Source organism: Musca autumnalis, unplaced genomic scaffold (assembly GCF_047663935.1).
Source record: "Musca autumnalis isolate F117 unplaced genomic scaffold, ASM4766393v1 scaffold_5, whole genome shotgun sequence".
NCBI classification, from domain to species: Eukaryota; Metazoa; Arthropoda; class Insecta; order Diptera; family Muscidae; genus Musca; species Musca autumnalis.
In genome coordinates this window covers 50,947,202-50,971,931 of record NW_027412088.1, presented here as the reverse complement: position 1 = coordinate 50,971,931, position 24,730 = coordinate 50,947,202, and the positions used below count along the sequence as shown (strand labels likewise).

At 38.4% G+C, this 24,730-nt stretch overlaps 2 protein-coding genes across 32 annotated transcripts in view; both read right to left on the bottom strand.

Annotated features, from left to right (window-relative positions):
- Positions 1 to 16,221, bottom strand: part of Amph (amphiphysin) — a 181,963-nt gene extending 165,742 nt beyond the window's left edge. For 9 of the 31 annotated variants that reach the window (XM_073955295.1, XM_073955309.1, XM_073955304.1 and 6 more), the window contains exon 1: positions 14,615 to 15,483. In XM_073955295.1, the coding sequence (XP_073811396.1) occupies positions 14,615 to 14,683 (69 nt within the window). In that variant the 5' untranslated portion in view covers positions 14,684 to 15,483. Of the gene's footprint in view, positions 1 to 14,614 lie in introns of all 31 variants that reach the window. The other 22 variants (XM_073955299.1, XM_073955312.1, XM_073955308.1 and 19 more) reach the window with 8 other exon arrangements.
- Positions 16,222 to 22,685: 6,464 nt separating this feature from the next.
- Positions 22,686 to 24,730, bottom strand: part of LOC141406766 (activated Cdc42 kinase-like) — a 96,072-nt gene continuing 94,027 nt past the window's right edge. The window contains exon 11 of the mRNA XM_073992771.1: positions 22,686 to 23,433. Within this exon, the coding sequence (XP_073848872.1) occupies positions 23,242 to 23,433 (192 nt within the window). The 3' untranslated portion in view covers positions 22,686 to 23,241. The remainder of the gene's footprint in view (positions 23,434 to 24,730) is intronic.

Sequence of the window (24,730 nt, the reverse complement as noted above, 5' to 3'; positions counted from 1 at the left end):
GACGTTGACTAATGGATTGGCTTTCTTTGGTGGTCTTTCGAGAGAAATACACACAGTTGAATGAGAAGTGAGGTTAGAAGGTGCAAATTCACATTAGATAAGATTTATCCATGTTATACAAAAATCCTAGTTTATCCAAAGTTTGTACACGAAGAATAATATATGTTAAAAATATGTTTGGATCCATACAAATATTTGTTTGGGACTTGTGGCAAACAAATATATGTTTGGATCCAAACATAATTTGTAAAAATGTACAAGGGATCATCGAACAGACCAAGGTTTGGACCAAATCGGTTGCTCCGTTTAAGTGATATCACGCGTACCATTTTAACGAATATTTTCGAATTTTAGTGGGGGAGGTACCAGGAGGAGTGTGCCGATAAGCACACGCAGAAAAATATATGTTAGAAATATGTTTGGATCCAAACAAATATTTGTTTGGGACTGATTGCAAACAAATATATGTTTGGATCCAAACATAATTTATTTGTGTCCAAACAAATATATGTTTGCAGCATTTTGTAACATATCTCAATTTTATTTGTTTGGTTACCAACTTATTTTTTATGTTAGAACATATTTGTTATGGGTGGAGAGAGGACTTTTGTCAAGAGAGTAACAACAGGGCTCTCGCGGCTGCAGAATGCTGTTTTATAATAAAGAGCTGTGTGTATGGTGTAGTAGGAGAGGCAGAAGCTTTGGTGGTGTGTATGCAGTCTTCAGTTCTAAATACAATCGTTGAGTAAATACGGTAAAATGAGTGAATAAGTCAGTGTTTTGTCTTTGCTTAAAGAAATAAATGGTGCTTTTTAGTAAATTAAATTCCCAATACATTTTATAATTGAATCGAAAAGGTGCATGGAAATCTTTTATTGGACAATGAAGAAATCGCATTTAATATTGGTAATTACATCAATAAAATTTTCATATATGGATGTACATATTTATTACATTACATAATCATTTGATTCCAGATGCCGATTTTCCGCTGATGATTTCAACTTTGCGGGAATTGTGTTTTATTTCACAACTAAGGAGAAGCGATGTTTCTATATAATTTTTTCTTTTTTAAAAGTGTGACTTTTTATAAATTATTTCATTTAGTTTTTCTTTTATTAAAGTCTGTTATGTATTTCTATGGAATTTTTTATGTACCTATGTGTCAGTTGTTGCTTTTGTGTTTGGCATTTGCCTTTCAATAAACCACCACCATTTATAAATTTGTGTATATGTTAGAGATAGACAGTGAGGGCTTACTGAGAGCAAGTGAGGATACATTTCAATGTGTTTTACATTGAAATTTAAGCTCCCTTTCTCTCAGAAGCGTCCACGGGTGCACGTGTTTATTTTTTTTTTTTTTTGTGGCTTTTGGGTTTGTATTTGTTTTACTAGTTTTGAGATATAGAAGTTAAAGTTGGGACAATTCACTGACTGTGTAGTCTCCTTATAAAACAATGTCATGACTGCAATTTCCCAACTTAAATTTATATACACCAAGACCTCGCTTTGTGTCGTTTCACTTTGCGTTGTTTTCGAAGTTGCGTCGTTGCTTAGTTAATACCTATTTTCAATATGCGTCGTTCGATTTTCGATGTGTCGTTGTTTAAAATTTGAGTGTCTAATTATACCCTACACCACTATGTGGAAAGGGTATTATAAGTTTGTTTTGGTAAAAATTCATGTAACACCGCGAAAAATTCGTCGGAGACCCCCAATGTGGTATACCAATCTTCATATCTCGACGAGTTAAAGTGATTTTGAGATGTGTGTCCGTCCGTCCTTCCGTCCGTCTGTCCATTATAAATTGTAATCACACTCCAGGCCGCAATTACGGACCATCATCACGAAATTTTGTATGGAAGTCGGGTTCAGACCAGAATAGATCCCTATTTTTATGATGATCGTGAAATATTTAGCGGGTGAAATGGACTAAAAACTTTATATTTATCCAATTTTGTTGTGGCTCTGAAGTCGCAATAATAGTCCGATCAACGCGAAATTTTAAATAAGGTAAGGGTATATGACGAAGAAGAAGCTTGCAATTTGAGATGATGATCAGATAATATTTAGAGGGTTAAATGGACCACAACTTTTGTGTGAAAATTGATTGCTTGAGTGGAGTATTCCCCCATTGGCTCAACTTCATTTATTACCCTCTATTACAGACAGTAATGTTTTTCAAAACGAACTGACAGTGTTGCAAAATTTTACTGATCGTTACCAATATCATGATTTCTTCCCGGCGAAGGGAATTATCAATTGGCTTCTCAGTTTTTGAAATGATGCCTTTTTAGCGAAGATGGGCTACATCGGTACCGCCCGATTTCAGGTATGTTGACCATTTTGGCTACATCTTCAGCCCGAATGAGCTATAATTTGGTATTTAGTGTTCCCAGTGATGTAGAAACTTCTCCATATAACGATACCGCCAGATTACAATTATTTGGTTTTAGCTACATTTTCTGGCCGAATTAGACCAAAATAGCTGTAATTTAGCGTTTAGGATTCCTATTTGTTCAGGTAATTTCTCTATCTAAAATTGTGGACATAAGAAAAAAAGTGTTTTTCACCCTGGAACCTATCTCCGAACTTTACATGACTTGCCATAGAAAATCTTTATTCGCTTTGCGTCGTTTCACTTTGAGTCGTGTTTTTTTTGGAACGTATCTACGACTCAAAGCGAGGTCTTGGTGTATATCTCAAAAATGGTACAACCTAGGACAAAATTACGAAAGCCATTGTTGTAAATAATTTTCCCAGCTATAAGATTTTTTTTAGTCCCTTTTCGATAAGACTTACCATTGTTAAGCAAATCGTGAAAACCTAGCACAGAAACCTAAGAATGTGACCTGAACTTCTATATCTCAAAAATGGCAAAACCTAAGGACAAATCATAACGGTCAATCATCTAGAAAATTTTCACAGCTACAACATTTTCTCTAGCCCCATTTCGATAAGACTTGGGGTTTCCAAGAAACATGCGAATACCTAAAACAAAACCCTACAAATGTGAACTTTGACCGCAATTTATTTAAAAATCCTTCCAGCGACCTTTTCTTGTTTTTGGATTCTTCTCATCTATGAGCATTGCTGTTTCAGAATCCACAAGAAACTTCCCAGGTGTAATCTGTTTTTATTTAAAGTTAGTTAAGGCGCTCCGTACATGACATTGTTTTATACGAGGGCTGCACGAAAACTATCTGGCCTAGGAAACACCGCGTGTTGCCTAGGCACCACTTGAAAATTTCTTTGAAAAGTTTGACAGTTTTTATCCCAGACGTACTCAGGACAGTCAGTCGTACGACCATGTGATGTGTTGTTTACAGAGAATTGAAAAAATCACTTTGCAAAACAAATGGAATTTACTCGTAAACATTTTCGTCCAAGAATTTTCACAACTTTCGACGTGGATAATCACGACAAGAATGCATCGATCAAATTAAATCTTTGTATGTCGATAAAGGACCATCCTATAGGACTATGAAAAACTGGTTTAATGAATTCAATCGTGGCCGGCCCTTGCCAAAAATTCGAAGGTTGTCCGGGTAGCCCAAAATCGACCGTTGTGCCAGAAAAGAAACATGCCGTGCATGAACGGATAATGCGATATCGCCGAGTTATATACGGTGAGATAGAGGCCGACCGTGAGATAGTGGCATCTTTGGGCATTTCCTCCACCAACTAATATTTGATATTGCATAAACACCCGGCCGCAAAAATGGATTTTTATCTTTAGATTCAGCAAAATTGGACAATCACTCAAAAAAGGCTCTTGAGGATTGTTTCAAAGAAATTGTGCATTAAATCGATCGCGGTGCTTCGAACGATTTTTATAAGATCGTCAGAGACGACGAATCTAGAATCTATGCTTAGGAGCCCGAAACAAAGCAGGAATCGGCCCTCTAGGTCTTCGAAAACGAGCCAAATCCAACGAAAGTTGTTCATGTAAGAAGCACTTCGAAGCAAAAAGTCGTCTGTTTCTTCGGCTAAACTGACCGTGTGGCGACTATACGGCTTGAGAAATGTAGGACCGTTAATTCTGAGTGTTACACTATAATTTGTTTGCCTGAAGTCTCCTGAGAAATTCGAAAAACGAACAAGAGAAGACAAATCTTTCTGCATCATGGCAATGCAAGCTCTTACACATCGATTCAAACCAGCATTTGTTTGACCGAACAAAACGTGGAATTGATGGGTCATCCGCCGTACAACCCTGACTGGGGATCCAATGACTTCTTTCGATTCCCAAGCATTAAAGAAACGGCGTTGTCAACGACTTTCGTCGCCAGGCGATGCTATAAAAGCGTTCAAAAACTATGCTTTGTAGGTGTCTCAAACCGAGTGGAAAAAGTGCTTCGCCAATGGGTTTGAGCGCCCGAAAAAGTGTATAAATCATGCTGGAGACTACTTAAGAAAACAATAAAACCGTTTTTGATGGTAAATATTCGCGTTTTCATTGTTAGGCCAGATAGTTATCGTTCAGCCCTCGTAATGAGGCGATGTAGTCAGTGCATTGTCCCAATTTTAACTTCTATATCTCAAAAATGGTAAACCCTACAAAAATATTATAGAGGCCAATCTTGTAGAGAATTTTCACAGCTACAATATTTTTTCTAAACCCTTTTCGATAAGACTCAAGCAAAATCCTGAAACCGGCGATTATTTTTTATTGTTCTCATCTATGGACATTTTAGTTTCAGAATCCGCAAAAATTTCCCAGGTGTAAGCTCCTTTCATTTAAAGTTGGTTCAAGAGCACTGTGCTTTGTACTAAACGAATTCATAAGACATATACGCTATAGTAGACAAGTTTATATGTCATCCATCCTATAGCAGATAGGCTTGTAGGACATCTATCCTATAGTATATGAGCTTGTAGGTTATGTACCATGTAGTAGATGAGCTTATAGGCCATCCAGCCTGTAGTAGATTGGTTTATGGGTCATGGGTTTTACACGCGGTTTTATGGAAATGACATTTTTTAAAAGCGGTGCCCACTATAGCTCGAAAATGGATGATCCGATCTTCATATGTTTTTGTTGGATTATTATACACATAAAAATTGTGTCCTGAAGCGAGAGACTTTAAAAAGAACTGGGCGGATTTATGGCGAAAAAACTTTCAATTTTGTTAGATAAAATTGAAATTTTGATTTTGACAGTTCAGCATTTTTTATTGGATAATTTTTAATTCCGTTTCGTTTAAGGGCAAGATTATTAGGCTCTTAATGATCCCACAAAAACATATGCTGATTGGTATATTCGTCTCCGAGTTACAGTGGGAACAGCAAACTGTCTCAGTAAAAACAATGTTTCGTATTCGGTCATTTGTCAGAACACACTGCAATATTTTGCAACAAAAAAAAATTCTGAAAGTAGCTCAATCTGTGACCTTTTCAGATGAAAACAAAACCTCCTAAAAAAGTTCGGTATATTTCTTGTAAAAAAATCATGAAAAAAAATTTTTTTCGTGCCATAACACCTCAAAACTCTATAAAAACATGCTCAAACTCTACACTTGGCTCTAGATTAGAAGTCATTCCTATTTAGTCTACAAAATTTATTTTCCCATTTGTATTGAAATTGATTAATAATTACATTACACTAAATTTATGGCTTGGGGAAATCAAAAAATGTATTTTCAAAGGTTTACATTTAACAAACAATATACAATACAATCCATATGTAATTCTCCCTTCAACCCACTAATAAGAACAAAACTAACCGCTCAAGGTAGTAAGTAATTGAAGGCACTTAAATCAAATGTTTGGTGGTGGTGATGGCCAATTTTCTGGTCATTTAAATAAAGACAACAATGAAAACAAGTGTAAGTGTGGCCGAACAATGCCTAGGCAGGCATACAATTATTGCCATTTCCACCTCTAAAACAAAATTATTAAATCATCATCAACATCCTCCACACAACCAACAAATACCTTGGATAACTTTTTTTCACTCTATAACCATAACAAATGGACAATGGACAGACAGACAGACAGAATATTTTCCAAATTGCAGCAGTCATACCTAATAGCAGGAGGAAAAACACACAAAACAGTTTAGCAGTACAGCGCAATATCTTCAAGACAGGTTAATGGAGGAAGACAGAAACAGGTGTTGATGATAATGATGATGCACTTGCGTCAGCATTTTAATAAAATATATAACACAAAATATACATACATATGTACGAATGAAGGTATTTATATATAAATATTTTGTAAATAAAATACCCGTGCATGGCTGGCTTAAATGAAAAACAGTGAATGAGAGCAACAAAACAAAAACAAATTCCAGTGGGGAGCTCCCAACTTAAAAAAAGACTTGGTCACACAAAGAATTAGCGATCCATTAAATCCCTTGAAACTACAAATTACTCCTAATACCTGTAAGCTTTTTCTATGCGCCCCGCATACGTTTATATCAATGAACCCAGCAATCAACGTTCCAATTGTCCCCATCTGGCATTTTTTTTCTTCATCATTGTTCGAGGGGGGGAGTAGTAGTTAATCAGCAATCGAAAGAAATTTCATAATCAAAAAAGAATTTAAAACATACAATGTGTTCAGGCAATTTAAAGAATGCAGCATTTGTTGTAACCAATACTCAAAACTACTGCAACAATTTATTGTAACCAGAGATGGGATTTTAAAATCCCAAGAAATAGAAATATATATCGTATATACAATTGAAACTAATAGCCTGTTTATATTATAGTACGTTTATATATAACCGGATTTAACAAACCCACTGGGTTTTAAATGTCAATTTCATTACATATACGTCAAACAAATCCTCATAAAGAAGGTTAACCTTGCAAATATAAACGTGGCCTTAAAGTTTTTTGTCGGGTTAAGCTTTCTTATAAAACCTAAAAAGTAAGGATCCTATGTATAGAAAAAATTTACGGTGTATTTGACTATAGATAAACAGATTTTATGTATAGAAGGTCTGATGGTGATCTTTTATATACGTATGTAGTACAGTACATTTTTATACCCTCCACCATAATATGGAGGGTATAATTAAATTTGTCATTCCGTTTGTAACACATAGAAATATTCATCGTAGACCCTATAAAGTATATATATTATTGATCAGGGTAAAATTCTATGTCGATTTAACCATGTCCGTCTGTCCGTCCGTCTGTTGAAATCAAGATGCAGCATTTTTAAGATAAAGCTTTGTAATTTGGTATAGAAGTTTCTATTACTCCTAAGATGTTTGGTATTGCAAATGGGCTACATCGGTCCACGTTTTGATATAGCCCCCATATAACGGTACCACCCGATTTTCGGTATTTTGTAGGTTTTAGCTTCATTATCACACCGAAATGGCTGAAATTTGGTACTTAGTCATCGTTGGGGGCACAAAACTTTCCCCTAGGTTTTTGTCAGTATAGGTCCACGCCTTCATATAGCACCCATAGAACGGTACCACCCGATTTTCGGTATTTTGAAGGTTTTAGCTTCATTATCACACCGAAATGACTGACAGTTGGTACTTAGTCATCGTTAGGGGTATAATACTTTCCCCTAGAACTTTGTCGGTATAGGTCCTCGCCTTCATATAGCCACCACATAACGGTACCACCCGATTTTCGCTGTTTTGAAGGTTTTAGCTTCATTATCAGACAGAAATGGCTGAAATTTGGTACTTAGTAATTGTTGGTGGTATAAAACTTTCCCCCAGGTTTTTGTGGGTATAGGTTCACGCCTTCATATAGCCCCCATAGGACGGTACCACCCGATTTTCGGTATTTTGAAGGTTTTAGCTTCATTATCACACCGACATGGCTGAAATTTGGTACTTAGTCATCGTTGGGGGTATACAACTTTCCCCTAGAATTTTGTCGGTATAGGTCCTCGCCTTCATATAGCCACCACATAACGGTACCACCCGATTTTCGGTATTTTGAAGGTTTTAGCTTCATTATAACACCGAAATGTCTGAAATTTGGTACTTAGTCATCGTTGGGGGCACAAAACTTTCCCCTAGGTTTTTGTCAGTATAGGTCCACGCCTTCATGAAGCCCCCATAGAACGGTACCACCCGATTTTCGGTATTTTGAAGGTTTTAGCTTCATTATCACACCGACATGGCTGAAATTTGGTACTTAGTCATGGTTGGGGGTATAAAAATGTCCCCTAGGTTTTTGTCGGTATAGGTCCACGCCTTCATATAGCCCCCATAGAACGGTGCCTCTAGATTTTCGGTATTTTGAAGTTTGTGGTCTCCATATTCCTCCGAAATGGCTAAAATTTGGTATTTAGTCTTCGTTGGGGATATACAACTTTCCCCCAGAAATTTCTCGGTACAGGTCCATCGCCTTAATATAGCCCCCATAGAACGGTACCTCCCGATTTTCGGTATTTTGAATGTTATGGCCACAATAATCCATTTAAATGGCTGAAATTTGGTACTTAGTCTTCGTTGGGGATATTCAACTTTCCCCTAAAAATTTGTCGGTACAGGTCCACGCCTTCATATAGCCCCCATAGAACGGTACCTCCCGATTTTCGTTATTTTGATATGGCTAAAATTTGGTATTTAGTCTACCTTGGATGTAAATCCCTTTCCTACTGAAATTCGTCGGTATAGGTCCACTTTTCGATATAGCCCTATAGAACGGTACCTCCCGATTTTCGTAATTCTGAAGGTTGTGACGTCAATTTCCCACCGAAATGACTGAAGTTTGTTATTAAGTCTTTCATTGGATTAAAAACGTTCCAGAAAAGAATTATCAGTATTGGTCCGCGTGTTCCTATATCCTGCAAAGAGGTGTACCGCTTGAATTTCGGTATTTTTTTAGGTTTTAACCACATTATCTTTCCCAAATATCGGAAATGTGGTATTTAGTCTTCTTTGAGTCTAAAAACTACCCGCCAGAAATTTGTCGGATAGATCAATGTTTTGATATAGCCCCCATAGAATTTGGGTATTTTAAAGGATAGCCAAATTGTTTTACCGTAATTGCTGAAATTTCCATTTTACCACTCGTGGTGGAGGGTATAACAAGTTCGGCCCGGCCGAACTTAACGCCGTTCTTACTTGTTTTAAATGATATTTTTTTTGTATTGTTGTTATTATTTACTTACATCTTTATTTAAAAAAAAAGAAATACAAACTTAAGGAATTTAAAATTTTTTAAAAGAAGTTAAAATTCAAAAAAACATTTTAAATCCCAAATATAAGTGGACAAAACTAAGGCACCCCCGATTTAAGGAGCAAAAAACTACACCATTTTCACATGTAATTCCAGTTGTAATTTGAGAGTTATAATTGAATTTAGAATTATTTCCTTTCCATTTAAATACGGCCCACATGGCGGTACACGCAGAGCTGGCAGGCCAAGGCATCGATGGAGCAAACCAGTGGAAGAACAGAGAGGAATGGAAATCTTTTCTTAGTTCGGCTTATAGGACAACTATTCTGTAATAGGCCATTTAGATATGACCTTATTAGTCGGATTTAGCGCATTATCAGGATTTATTTGCTAAATCCGGCGATAATATATCAGATTTCCCATACATTATCAGGATTTATTTGCTAAATCCGGCGATAATATATCAGATTTCCCATACAAAAATAAATCCTCGTATGGAGTGGATTTGTTTTAAATCCGGCATAAATCCTAATATATAAAACTCTGTTTTTGCAACATGTTGCTAGAAAATATAAAAAGTTGCAAGCTGGCACAAGAAACAACCCAGCAAACCAATCGTACCGACATCGTAACGAAATCGGAACAAAATTAGGACGATTCATCCGATTTCGAATCCGAAATCGTAACGATATCTTAACGAAAGTTGTATGAAGTGGTTAACATAATTTCGGAACGAAATGTCGGAGCGAAATCGGATCGATTTCAGTCAGAATTCGGAACGAAATCGGAACAAAATCCTTGGGAAATTCGGAATTCGAATTTTTTTCCTCCGAATTTTCGTACAGATTTTTGAACGATTTCGGAATAATGTCGTATGAAAATCTGATGTATCTTGCGAATCTTCGTAAAGATTTCTGAACGGTTTTGGAATAATGTATGAATATAGAAGGAAAAAAATTTTCTCTGACGCCTCTTTTTTATTGATAAATTTTTCTTTTTTTATTGGAAGATTGTAATTTCAAACGTATCTAATGATTTTCACTGTTATCATTTTGTAGTTATGGTAGAACAATGTAAACCTTGTGTACGAATTTGCTGAGTCTATCAGCACTACCTTCGATTATTATATGTTGCATTTATATTTAAAATATTTCAAAATTGTATATGCGAATTTTATAACCAACTATTTTGATTTTCGACAACAAACTAAAATGTTTCTTGTTAGATATATACAAAAGGTGGTTGCTGTGCAAAGGGAAATTTGTTTCCGACATATCGATTCGAATTCTTACCGAAATCGGAAGAAAAACATTAGCATATTCGAAGGGAAATTTACTTCCGACATTTTCTCCGAAATCTGAACGAATTTCCCTTCGAAAAATCGTTTAGAAATTGGAACGAAATCTGAACGATTTTGCTTCCGAAATCGTTCCGATGTGTCGGACATCAGACATTTGTTTTGCTGGTAAGGTAGATGCATTGGTGAATTTGCCAAAAAAAATATGTATGTATTTAGGGGGTTTTCAAAATTTTGGGTTCAAAAATTTGCTGGGATATCGATAGATGGGGCTTTTTACCACACTAGCCTACGAAGAACATAATATCGCTGTAAACAGGGCCACAAGGAAAAACTTCGCTAAAAATGTCCAAATGATCCTCGAACCCCACAAAAATTTTGAAAATTTGTGTGGGTGGTACCACAAGGATTGGTCAGATAGGTCCCAAATTTGATCATAAACAAAGTTTCGACAATATTAAGAGATCCAGAGTTTGGACAATCGGTTGTTACGCCTCTACGAAATCGCGCGTACCATTTTAGCGAATATTTTCCAACTTTTGTGGGGGAGGTACCGGAAGGAGTGGACCTGTAAGCACCACTTTCGAATTTCATCTATTATTCGAAGAAATATTACAATACCCAAAGTGTGGACGAACGCTGCATTCGGTTCGAGCCCTCCAGCCACTACATATGGTGCCATTGGGGTTTTTAACAACTTTTGGGCTGTTTTCTCAAGAAGTATGGGCTTACCCCTGAAAAAAAACTTCTACTGCCGTAATTGAAGCAGCGAATGCAAGTTGCTTCAACTAAAATCAATGTGATTCGAGAGCAGGTCTTAAAGTGAACTTATCCAAAATTTTGTGTGGGAGATACCCGGAGGAGTGGACAAATATAGTCCATATTCGAACCTGATCTATATCTGGTAGATATTTTAGGATGTGTAAAGTATGGATCAAATCGGTTACTGCCATCAACAGTTATCGTACGAACAATTTTTCCGACATTTTTGAACTTTTGCGGAGGGGGTACCTGAAGGAGTGAACCTATATGGCTTATCTTCGAACATAAACTATGTTTGCACAAAATATTACGAAGACCAAATTGTGGACCGAATCAGCAGATCCGTTCGAGAGTTATCTTGCGCTACAACCACTACACACGGTGTCATAGGGTTTTTTGTAACTTTCAGGCTATTTTCTCAGGAAGTATGGACTTGCCCCTAATGAAACTTATATCGTTATATGGGGGGCAGTGAATACAAGTTGCAACAACAAAAATCAAAGCGATTCGTGAAAAGGTCCTAATCTGAACTTTTCCGAAATTTTGTGTGCGAGGTACCTGAAGGAGTGGACGGATTGAGTCCATATTGGAACCTCATCTAAGTCTAGTAGAAATTTCACGATCTGCAAAGTATGGACCAAATCAGTTACTCCCTTCAAGAGTTATGGTACGCACAAAATTTCCGAAGGAGGTACCGGAAAGAGTGGACCGATATAACCCATCTTCGAACTTAAACTAAGTTTGTACAAAATATTACGAAAGCCAAATTTTGTACCGAATCGGTTGATCCGTTCGAGAGTTATCGTGCACTCCAGCCAGCCAGACAGACGGACGGACATTGCTAAATCAACTCCAAATTATCTGAAACACATTTCGTCCAAACATATTTGGGTTCTAAAATCAATATTTCGATGAGGCAAATTTTGCCCGTATGAAAGTGTATATATCCTCGTTAGCATAAATGCTGAGGGTATAAAAAATTGTCGATTTTGTTGTTGTATTATTTCAGATATCAAGTTCCTCTGTATCCAGACTCAAGAATTCTGCAACCTGGACTGGTTGCGTCCATAAAGAATGAGGAGACAGGTGAGTGGGGTTAGCTTGGCAGTTGAATGATTGCAGAGCATCGTGTGGTCCCAATCCACATGCTGGGCATATGTTGGGTATCGTGGCGTCAATGCTGGCCCAATACGAATTGAAGTGGCTGCATCGTCCGGATCATAACTGAGCTAAAACCACTCGTGTTTTACCTTGGCAGCTGGCGTTCTTCTGCTGCGATGGGGGGATGAACTCCAAGTACGGCATTCACACTGTATCTTCGCACTGCTTGCGCAACCATGTTGGTGTGAATGCGATTCAAGCCTGCCTGATAGGCTCGTTGATCTAGTGGTTCTCTTTTATACCTTTGGACCTCTCTCTAGATCATGAAGGTCTCTCCTGACGTGCCTGGGTGGGGAGAGCCTGTCAATTAAATCGTGACAGGAATGCTCACTGCGGTAACACGCAAGCAGGTACTGCATCCACAACATCTTATTGTGCTGACGCACCGGTAAAACCTTCGCCTCCTCATGAAGATGGTCCACTGGTGTCATGAGGAGTCACCCTGATGCAGTCCCCAGGGCGGCATTCTGGCAGGTTTAAATCTTCTTCCACTGCGATGCGCTAACCTTTGCGGACCACGCTAGCGCCGCATAGCTTACCACAGACCGGCCTATTGTATTGTAGGTGGTCAACAAGGTTTCTTTATCAGCACCTCAAGTGCTGCCGGCCAGCGACTTGAGAACCTTGTTCCTACTTCTGATCTTATTGCAAATAGCTGTGGCATGCGCGGACAACTTGAACATGCTATCGACCGTTACACCCAATATTTTGGGGTAGTTAGTGGTCGGAATCAGTGCACCATCGACCAATATGTTCAGTGGGAGCCTCATCTCAGTGGTCCATGTGGTGAACAGCGTGGCTGTGGATTTAGCGTCGGATATTTTCATATTCCTCAGAAGGAAGAACTGCACTAGGTCAGCTATGTAGACATTTAACCTATCACATACGTATGTCATCGACGATAGGAACCGACGCCAAGATCATACAATCATCCGCATACATCACGATCTCTATGCCGTCATTATGTGTTTTTTGATTTTGTAAAATTTGTAACTGACCATAACCCTTAAATTTATGTGTTTTCAATAAAAAGATATGAATAAAAATAAATTTATACCTTTGTTAAAAAATTATCATTTAAAAATGTACTAAGGGGCTGCTTAAGTTTTGGCCAATACTGTAAATCCACCGGATTAACAAAATCCAATACAATGTTCCTAATGTTCGATTGTTTTATAGAACAATGAACGTACCTATCTCATTGATACAAACAAATCTCTCTTCTTCCAATAGAAATGTACAATCCAATCGGAAGGCAATAAGAATTAAATCGGGCATATTCGTCTTTGGCGAACACTTATTCATTTATTCTTTCCTTATTTACTATGGGCGTTATCATGAATGAAATTTTCCCGTGAGTTTTGGGAACAAGTCTCGTTTAGGGGCACATCTCCGATGAAATTTTTACCATACTACTTAAATCTCGGGAAGTATGTATGTACTTCCCCCGAAAAAGTTACATATCGTTGTGATCAGGGTCCCAAGGACTACCTATGTTGAAAATTTCAGCCCGATCCGAGAATTGCCCATAAATAAAGTAATGGTGTTAAAGTAGGACTTTCCCGAAATGTCAAGACCCATATCTCGGGAAGTATGGACTTCCCCGGGAAAGATACATATAGTTGTGATCAGGGTCCCAAGGACTACCTATGGTGAAAATTTCAGCCCGATCCGAGAGGTGCCCCTAAACGAGACTTAAGCCGAGTTTTGTTTTTCCGCCGTTGCAACTTAAGGGAGAAAGTGAAAAAATTCACAGGGAATTGCCGTCCATGATAACCCCCTATATCAGCAGTTGCATGAAGACACATGAAGGCGGGTTTTTACCTCAACTAAAATTCTCATACTCCCATCTCTGTTATTGTATCCAACAGTTACTTACAACAATACAAGAATGGTTTGTTGCAACAACAACAACAGCAACAACTCCGAGAGGAGGCAACATAACAAGCAACACAGTTTCTTGTTGGGAGAAATGCATTGTGTTATTTTTGTCATTTGTTGTTGTTCTTGTTGGAGATTAGTAGAATTACAATGCAGTAAATGCAGTAGTTTGTTGTCAGTCAATGGTCAATGCAGAGCAAGAGCCAACATAACACAACCAAACAATGTAAGAAGGTGACAACCAGCTCTCACCACTCTACCACCTCCCTCCCAGAAACAAGTTAAATCACACAATAAAATATGCGTAACCGACCGACTGTTGTTGTTGTTGCTTGCTGCTACTGTTGGGGAAATGTAGAAGAAAATCGACAATGAAGAAGGTGCATTGCATTTCACAGAAACTTACCTTTTCCTTGGCACGTCCAGCGTGTTTTTGTACAGATTTCGCCAACATGCTTCCTTTACTTTCGGCCATAAACTACGAAGAATGACAATAGAAGACAAAAATTTGTTGTTGTGGTTATTTTTAGCTGAAGAGCACTGTAGATAGAGATGAATGTAGTAGAGAAGTAGTTGTAGAAAATAGATTCTTTTAAAAGCAAAAAAATCGTTTTTTTATATTTGGTCGTTTTTTGTTTTTATTTAAATGCACAAAAAATTTATTGTATTTTTTAAGTTATTTTTAACTTGTTTTTTTAACTTGGCACTTTATTGTTGTCGTTTCGTTTTTCTAGTTTTACAATTCTTCAACAGTTATTTGTTTTTATTATTTTCTTTTTGTGGGGACACACAAAGTGACCTGGCAGGTTGCAAATAGGTTTTGATTTTATTTTTTCAAAATTTCTCAAGTTTTACAGTAGCGCTGATCGTTTGACGACAACGTTCGTTTGTTACTTACTAAAAAATATGGGATTCGTGTTTCGATGTACAAGTGTTTTTTGTTTTCTAGGGGGGACTGTGCGTTTTTACTTTTCTTAACACAAGACGCCGCGCGACACAATCAACAACACACAACAGCAGTAGTCGTCGTACTACACAGGCTAGAAGATATTCAGATAGATATTCGTTGGACACTCGAGATATTATTAGGAGAAAATTGTGTAAAAAAATTCAAGTAAGCGCAAAAAATATATTTCAGCGGCGAAGAAAAACACACGCGTCGTGCTAAAGATCCAACGGCAATATGCACAAAAATGAACGAGAAAACAAGCGACAACCGAGATGTTGTACGTTAAATGGCTCCAACTCAACTCAGTTGCAGCATACAACCAGCAAGCAAGCAAGCAATTCGAAAGTCTCCCCAAAAATAAAGCAACAATTATTATCTCTCGCTCTCGAGCAATATTTCAGTGTGGTGGAGCTCTCTATTTCACCAAAATATTTTATTTTTTAATGAGGAGCATTTTTTTCTCTCTGTCTATTTGTGGTGGAGCTCTCTCCTATTTATATTTGTTCATGTGGGGAGCAACGCACACCGAAGAGCGCCTTTTTTATTTTGGGGCTTACCGTTATTCTCTGAGCATGAGATACTCAAAAATCATTTTATTAATTTTCTTATTGAGATCATTTAATTTATTTTCACCTCCACACAAACACATTCAATCAAGGCTGTGCTCCAACTCACATTTTTACTCTTTTTTTCCAGCAATCAATTAACCCCACTTATGTACGCCACTGTATTGCAAAGGTATTTTTTGTATTTTCTCTTCCTTCCTTTTTATGTTGCAATTCTCGCTGAAAAATAGCTTTACACTCCCCATTTATATGTCGACTTGCATATTTGTTTATGTTGCTAAAAATGCCGATTGAACTGATTCACGTTATAATATTTTTTTGTATAAAACATTTGTTGATTTTAAAAGAATTTACTTTATTTTTATTTCCGTTTTGATGGTTGTAGAAAAATGTAGGCAAATATAATTATTTTTGTATTTATTTCCTCTTACGAGTAGTTGTTTTACTTTCTGTTGTCGTTGTTGCACCAATAAATGTTGCCAACTCAGTGTACCGCAATTGATGTTGCCAACTTGATAACATAAAATGTTGCCACATTCATTGATAGAAATTGTGTTATCATTCTATCATTTCTGAAGAAAAAGAAGAAGAAGCAAGTGAATTAATTTAAAAATTAACAGGAAACCAATAAAGTAACCAACAAATAAATAGTTTTATTTGCAAATTCAACTGTAAAGAAACCTGCAAGTTGATCTATACTACTGCAAAATGGAAAGGTACAAAGAAAAATGAAAGTAAAAAAGAATCAGTCGACATCGTCTACAGCTGCTGTAACTGACAACAGAATTGGAAAAACTTTATTAAGATTTAACTTTGCGAAGCTGTAAAATCCGTTAAAATGGAACAATCTCTTCCATAATTACCCAGGTGATTTGTTATTATGTTGGACTAAATATGTAAAGAAATAACTGTAATATTTTATAATTTTAGGAGCCTTCATTCTTATTTTAGTAAAAAAACAAGTGAGCAAAGGCTATAGTCGGGACGGGGCCGACCATGTGATACCCTACACCACTACCCCTGTGCATAAGCTTTTCACTGGTAAACATTTCTTTTAGGAAATATAAACCGACTACCACCAAAATAATATGCCTCTTTGTCTCTGGGACCCCCATAAGCAACCAAAATTTCGTGACCATCCGATCAAAATTACGACCTGTAGCTTGATTGCAAAAAAATGGAAGAATTGGATGCATTACCGACTATTGTGGGTTCTCCCTTGTTTGACCACCTTCGCCAACTGCTTTACACCAATGTAAAGGTAATATTTTCTTCTTCCATTGACAGGCTTTGTCGTTGGAATACCCCTACTAGAAGCCAATATATTCACAAAGAATAACACTTTGAATTTGTCTCCAAATGAGTTTTTCCCCATTCCGACCCCTAAATATTATCCGGCTATCACCAAAATCAATAGGCTTCTTCCAATGTGGGACCCGCATCAACTCCCAAAAAATTCGTGACGATCCGATTAAAATTGCGACCTGTAGCGTGATTACAAACAAATCGGAAAATGGGATGCATTACCGACTATTGCGATATCTCTGTTGTTTGAGTAGCTACGACAACCTACTTTACATCGTTGTAAAGGTGATATTTTCTACTTTCCTTGTCAGGTTTTGCTTTTGATATACCTCTTAAAGAAACAGAGATATTGGCTTTGAAATAAAACGTAGACCTTTTCTCCAAATAAGTTTTTTCCCATTCCGACCCTTGAATATTATCCGACCATCATTAAAATCAGTAGGCTTCTTCCTCTGTGGGACCCCCATTAACCCCTAAACTTTCGTGACGATCCGATTAAAATTGCGACCTGTGGCGTGATTACAAAAAAATCGGAAATGGGATGCATTATCGACTATTGCCATATCTCTGCTATTTGGTCACCTATGACAACCTAATTTACATCGTTGTAAAGGTGATATTTTCTACTTTCCTTATCAGGTTTTGCTTTTGATATACCTCTTAAAGAAACAGAGATATTGGCTTTGAAATAAAATGTTGACTTTTCTCCAAATAAGTGTTTGCCCATTCCGACCCCTAAATATTATCCGACCATCACCAAAATCAATATGCTTCTTCATCTGTGAGACCCCCATTAACCCTGAAATTTTCTTGGCGATCCGATCAATATTGTGACCTGTAGCGTGATTTCTAAAAAAATAGAAAAATGGGATGTATTACCGACTATTGCGATATCTCCGTTATTTGGTTACCTACGCCGACCTAGTTTGCATCATTGTAAAGACGGGATCTTCTACTTTCATAGTCAGGCTTTGCTTTTGGAAAATTTTCAACCAAAGCTGTGATATTTGTCAATATAATTAAAATCGCAAAAATGAAAATTGGGGTTTTAATTGCTACTATTGCGATATCTTCGTTGTTTGATCACCTACGAGCACCTACTTTACATCATTAGAAAGGTGATACTTTCTGCTTTTATTGTCAGGTTTTGCTTTTGGTATACCCCATATAGAAGCTGAGATATTGGCTTTGGAAAAAAACGTTGTCTTTTTATCCACTTAAGTTTTTTGCCCTTTCCGACCCCTAAAAATTATCCGACCATCACCAAAATCAATAGGCTTCTTCCCCTCCGGGACCCTCATAAACATCCAAAATTTCGTGACGATCCGATCAAAATTGCGGCCTGTAGCGTGATTACAAGGTTTAGATGGACAGACGGACAGACGGACGGACGGACGGACTGACGGACGGACACACATAGCCAGATCGACTCAGCTCGTCGAGACATTCATTTTGATATATATAAGTATGGGTCTACGACCATTATTTCGATGAGTTACAAACTTTTTGGCCAAAACCAACTTATAATACCCTCCCCACATAGTGGTGTAGGGTATAAATAGTTTATTTGGTTATTGAAGTAAAAGTTTTCGGATATTATATCGCTGAAATCGGAAACACAACCTATAACTATTGTAACAATCACATCCGCATATGTTTTTATTGTACTTTGGCCACATTCATATTGGGAAATACGAATTTCTCAAAAATAATATATGCATTGGGGAACACACGGCCTACAAGCCGTAAATCGTTTCCAAATGATGTGTTGGATTAAAGCCCCTCTTTTTATGTGTTTTTGGGGAATAAGTGATTTTTGGAACTGTCAGTCCAATTTACGGGAAATTATGGTATTCAATTCTAAACTATCCGTACTAAACTATACATACATAAGTGCAACAATTTTAAGACATACATATATCATTTGTCAATAATAAATATACATACATACATACACTATTATCAATACCCAAAGAACAACTCGATTCAAATAAAACTACAGGATCTGAGAAGTCATTTTTAATCTTCGAATTTGATATACAGTGAGTGTCAAAAATATTCGGTTTTCAATTTCACCAATAATAACACCTCAGTATTTTAGAAGCCCATGCCCAATATCCAAAAAACTCTTTCTGCAATATTAGTATAAATTTCAATAATTTCGAACAGAACTTGGGTAAATACAAGGTAAATACGCGATAAAGTTCTTTTTGGCTGTTTATTTGGGTAAATAAAATTTTATTTTGAAATCAACATTATCTTTTTCTGTCAGACAGAAAATCAAAAAAAAAAAAAAAACAGAAAAATGGTTTAAGCCCCCGCGTACTAAATTTGTTATATGTCAAATCGGTCGTTGGAGTTGCTTGTGCAAAAAAGTTAACGAGGAATGCAAAAGTTATAGCTTTGTCTAGGAGGACTTAAACTTCAAGATTGTCCATTGACATCGTGGTTTAATCCCTCTGATTATGATACTGTTTGGATCTCGATCCAGCATTTTTGTTTTTCTGCATGAAGAACTGCAACAATCCCGCTACGTCCGGTTCTATGTACCGGATTGATCCGAGGAATCATCTTCTCGGCCAGGGGCCGTCACCTCAGCAACTACTTGTTCGTGTTCGTCTTTATTTTTATTTTGGGAGCGGGATGTCCTGGAATGCCTGCTCCGGATTCTTTTCGTCCGTGCCGGGATTGAAAGTAACCCCGGGCCATGGTTTTGCACCGTTTGTCAACGTCTCATCCACCAAAGGTCGGTGTCAATGAGATGCAACGGGTGCCGAGGATGGGTGCATTTCAGGAACTGTTCAGGCCTGACCTTCCATAAACAGACCACCAGACTTCATAAACTCTGAACGCCGCACTTTCATTAATCATGGAAAAGCGGATTGACAAGGTTTCAGAGAGTTCACTAATCAACGCTTCAGAGAACTGCCCAGCCCCCTGATGTTCGGGTAGCAAAGAGGAAGTTCCGAGACATCATTACTGCTGCAGCCGATGGCTTTATCCCTGCTGGTCGAATACCTGAAATAAGACCCAATTTCCCAGCAGAGACGATGGGATTAGCTAATGAGCGTGATGAGCTTCGCAGCACGAACCCTAACGACCCCGGAGTCAGGGAACTGACAATGGAAGTCAATAGATTAGTCAGTGAACACAAGCAGAAAAAGTGGCTAGAACATCTGAAGTGCTGCAACATTGGAGCCGGCTGTAATAAATTGTGGACAACGGTTAAGGCGCTATCGAACCCTGGTAGGAGAGACGATCGGACATCTGTCACGTTTAACGACGTAGCTGTGACAGATCCGCAGGGTGGTCCCGCTGCTGAAACCTGACATTACTCCTGCCCAGCATCAGAACGTGTTATCCAGTTGCAGATCATCAACACGGGTTCCGGAGGCAGCACAGTACCACAACAGCACTGCATGTCATTTCCACATATATTGGACGAGGACTCAACCAGGACAAACCATGTCACAGAACAGTGATGGTAGCATTGGATCTGACCAAAGCGTTTGATACGGTCAGCCATGCTAGGCTGTTCGGGGATATCGAGAATACTACCCTCCGGCCTTGTCTGAAACGCTGGGTCATCAACTATTTGTGTGGTCGCCAGTCATACGTGGAATTCAGAGACAGGAAGTCCAAACCCCGTAGAGTGAAGCAGGGAGTTCCCCAAGGAGGGGTGATATCTCCGGAACTTTTTAACCTCTACCTCTCTGCAATTCCACGCCCTCCCGACGGAATTGAGTTAATTACGTACGCAGATGATTGTACACTCATGGCGTCAGGTAGAGTTTTTCCACCCGAGGAATATGAAAATATCCACCACTAAGTCAACAGCCACACTGTTCACCACATGGACGGCGCAAATGAAGCTCCCACTGAATGTGCAGGTCGACGGTGCAGTTATTCCGACCACAAACTACCCCAAAGTCCAAGGGGTCACATTCGATAGCATGTATAAGTCGTCCCAGCATACTACAGTTATCTGCGATAAGCTAAGAAACAAGGTCCTCAAGTCCCTAGCCGGCAGCACTTGGGGTGCAGATAAAGACACCTTGTTAACCACATACAACGCGATAGGTCGGTCTGTGGTAAGTTATGCGGCGCCAGCGTGGTTTGCTAACGTAAGTGATACGCAATGGGATAAACTACAAATCTGTCAGAATGCTGTCCTGAGAACAGCTACAGGGTGTCACCTCATGTCGGCAGTGGACCATTTACCTTCCTGTGCGTTGTCACAACAGGATGTTGACGATGCAGTACTTGCTTGGATGCTATAGGCAAGACCACCCAAATCACCATATGGTGGATATGCCTGTACCCCCAAGCGAGTTAGAGAGGATTATAGAGATCTAGAGAGAGGTCCAAAGATATAAAAGAGAACCTCTAGATCAACGTGCATACCAGACAGGTTTAAGAGACATTCACACTGATGCGGTTGCAGAGGCTCTGGCAGCCTACAGTGTGAATATCGTCCTCGAAGATCATCCACCACCCGTGGCAGCGGAAGAACAACAGCTGCCAAGACAAACGAGAGTCCTGTTGGCACAACTTAGATCTGGTTGGTGCAGCCGCCTCAATTCTTACTGGACCAGGATTGATGGCACGTGGAATATCTGCCCAGCATGTGGCACCTCTCCTCTTTGGACTAATCCTATTCAGGTGGCGTCCTTTCTGAACATGGAGCTGGAGGCAGAGCCGAATCAATAAAATAAAGATTTACATGTACTTGTAGAATCTGCTACAACAACAACCCAATTTCTCGTTGTTTGACAGTCTTAGTTGCATTTTCAGAGCGAATTTGCTATAAATTGTCATTTAAGATCCGAAGTGGTCCAAATACTTATCCACTAAAAATTGTGGACATAGGTCCACGTTTTTCTATAGATCCACTATAACTGTACCATCCGATTTCGGGTATAATTTGCCATTTAGGGTTCCTTGTGGCTAATAACTTCCCAACCTAAAATTGTGGGCATAGAAACAGAAAGAAAACTAATTATTCCATATTACCTCAGAATATTTCATGGTGGAGAGTACGAAAAGTTTGTCCCGGCCGAACTTTATATATCTTTAATTTGATCGTTATTGTCCTTAGTGGAGCCAAAGGGGCAGATAAAACGGATGTTGAGGAATTTAACTATTAATTTCTCAGTAAGTTTCCCAGCTGATACTCTGTCAGGTTTGGATATTCTTCCACTGCGTCGCACTTACTTTAGCAAACCAAAGAGTTCAACAAGGTTATCTTATCTGATCGTGAAGTGTCGTTCCTTAGCGCAGACAATTTGGAAAATATTTTGTGCTGTACTACATCATGTACTCCGCTTTCCACTGATGTTCCTTTAACATATGGAAGTTGGCTCTATTTTAAGATAGCCTTTGGGAACTTACCCTTTATCCTGATATGTATCCCCTGTATCTTCCATAACTTTTGTTAAGAATCATTCTCACACTAATTGCTCGATAAGACTTTGGTATAGCATAGATTTGCCAGGCTTGGTTATATGAACTGCATAAGCCTTTTGAATCAAGCTTTTGAATATTTCGACAAGTTTGGACGGAAAATTTTCATTGCAAAGTTTCTTTCAAATACCTACCAATAACTCGCAAAGGGAGAAATTAAAAATATATTCCCTTTTTTGATAATAAAAACAAGATTTATTTTTAAAGTTTTAAATAAATTTATTTATTAATAAAAAATGGTGTTTATTTTTTGTTCTTTATAAGATCATCCGGTTACAAAGGCACTTGTGGTTTCTAATTTGTTCGCATTTTTTTGCTGTTTTTTTTCGACATTAAATATTAATTTAAAAAAATATATAAATTAACTTAAGATGCAATGTTATTAGATTTTATATGCATGTGTGGGTGTGTGTATATGGGTGGTGTTTTCTAAAAACAATTAAACAAAAAAAAAAAGAGATTAATTACTTCTTGGAAAGTAATATTAAATTATCAATGGATCAGTGAAACCTATTAGATGCAATAATTAATAAGTACAAAAATTAGGGGTTTTGTTTTTGGTTCTTAATAAATACTAGAAAAGCTTACAAAAAGATAGACAAATAGAAATGCATGCATTTTATGTGTTAAATAATTACTCGAAAGAGACGTTATTAACGTTTTCTTTTTATAAAAATGTGTGTGGTTGTGAGTGCTGTTGCTACTTAATTATTATGTAAATAAGGATTTGAAAATTTCAATATTTTGTATTCAAGTCTTTAAACTTTTGAGACGTCTCGCTGTGGTATGCAAATCCCAGTCGTATTTCAACAGATATTCCACAGTTTCGGCAAATGTCATTTCAATATCCTTTAAAATATTTTGCAGTTTTATGATTTTAATCGCTTTATGGACATCCCATTCAATGAATTCCAATGATTTGAGACAACGTTCGGGTGAACTCTGAAAGAGAAAGTAAAGAGAAAACATGAAATAATTGATTTTGATGAAAATAGAGGCAATTTAAGTTCGATATCAAGGAAAAGGGGGACCCTGTGAGAGGCTGCTATTTGTAAGGGAGTAGCAGATCCCTTTTATTCAGGGAGAACAACCGCCCTCTTGTATGCAATAATCAGAGATTTTTATTAACCACTCCATGGGGTTTCAGTAAATATAGCCACATCTAACTGCCAATTGTTTGAGGTGACCATGTAGGACTAGGTTCTACCGTTCCGTAGTCGGAGAAGCCGAAGTAACAGGTGCATACGCACCAGCCACACAAGGTCTTACCTAGTGTGTCTGCTTCGTCTAGGACTGTCACAAAAGCTGCTGAGGAAAAGTGTTCTGGAGGTAGTTGGCTCCTAACAAGTCCAGCCAAGTGACTGACAGACCATCAACCTTTAAGCAAGCGAAGTCGATCAAACCACAGCAGGCGTGTGTGAAGAGAGTACCGTCTTCTGAGAATCCACCGCCAATTTCTAAGATAATGCTGGGTTGTCAGTCTGGCAAATCGCTTGACTTCATACGCGAAGTTGATCTCTTGCTAGACAGAGGGGACCTAACCTGATGACCTCTAAAAGAAGCCACTGGCAGAAGCACTGTCACCCGTCGTTTTGAAGGCACGCGAACAATCCAGACCTGAGCGGATGATCGCCTCAGATGACCTTCTGGTGGAAGTCTGGTGGGTAGGGTAGATGTCCCACAGGGTTGTCTACTGTAGAGTAGATGGCCCACAGGATCGTCCACTGTAGAGTAGATGGCCCACAGGGTCGTCTTCTTTAGAATAGATGGCCCACAGGGTCGTCCACTGTGGAGTAGATGGCCCACAGGGTCGTCTTCTTTAGAGTAGATGACCCACAGGATTGTCTTCTGAAGAGTAGAAGGCCCACAGGGTCATCTACTGTAGAGTATATGGCCCACAGGGTCGTCTACTGTAGAGTAGATGGCCCACAGGATCGTCTACTGTGGAGTAGATGGCCCACACGTTTGTCTACTATGGAGTAGATGACCCACAGGGTCGTCTTCTTTAGAATAGATGGCCCACAGGGTCGTCCACTGTGGAGTAGATGGCCCACAGGGTCGTCTTCTTTAGAGTAGATGGCCCACAGGATTGTCTTCTGAAGAGTAGAAGGCCTACAGGGTCGTCCACTGAGGAGTAGATGGTCGCCAGTTTGTCTACTGTGGAGTAGATGGCCAACAGGATCGTCGACTATAGAGTAGATGGCCCACAGGGTCGTCTACTGTGGAGTAGATGGCCCAC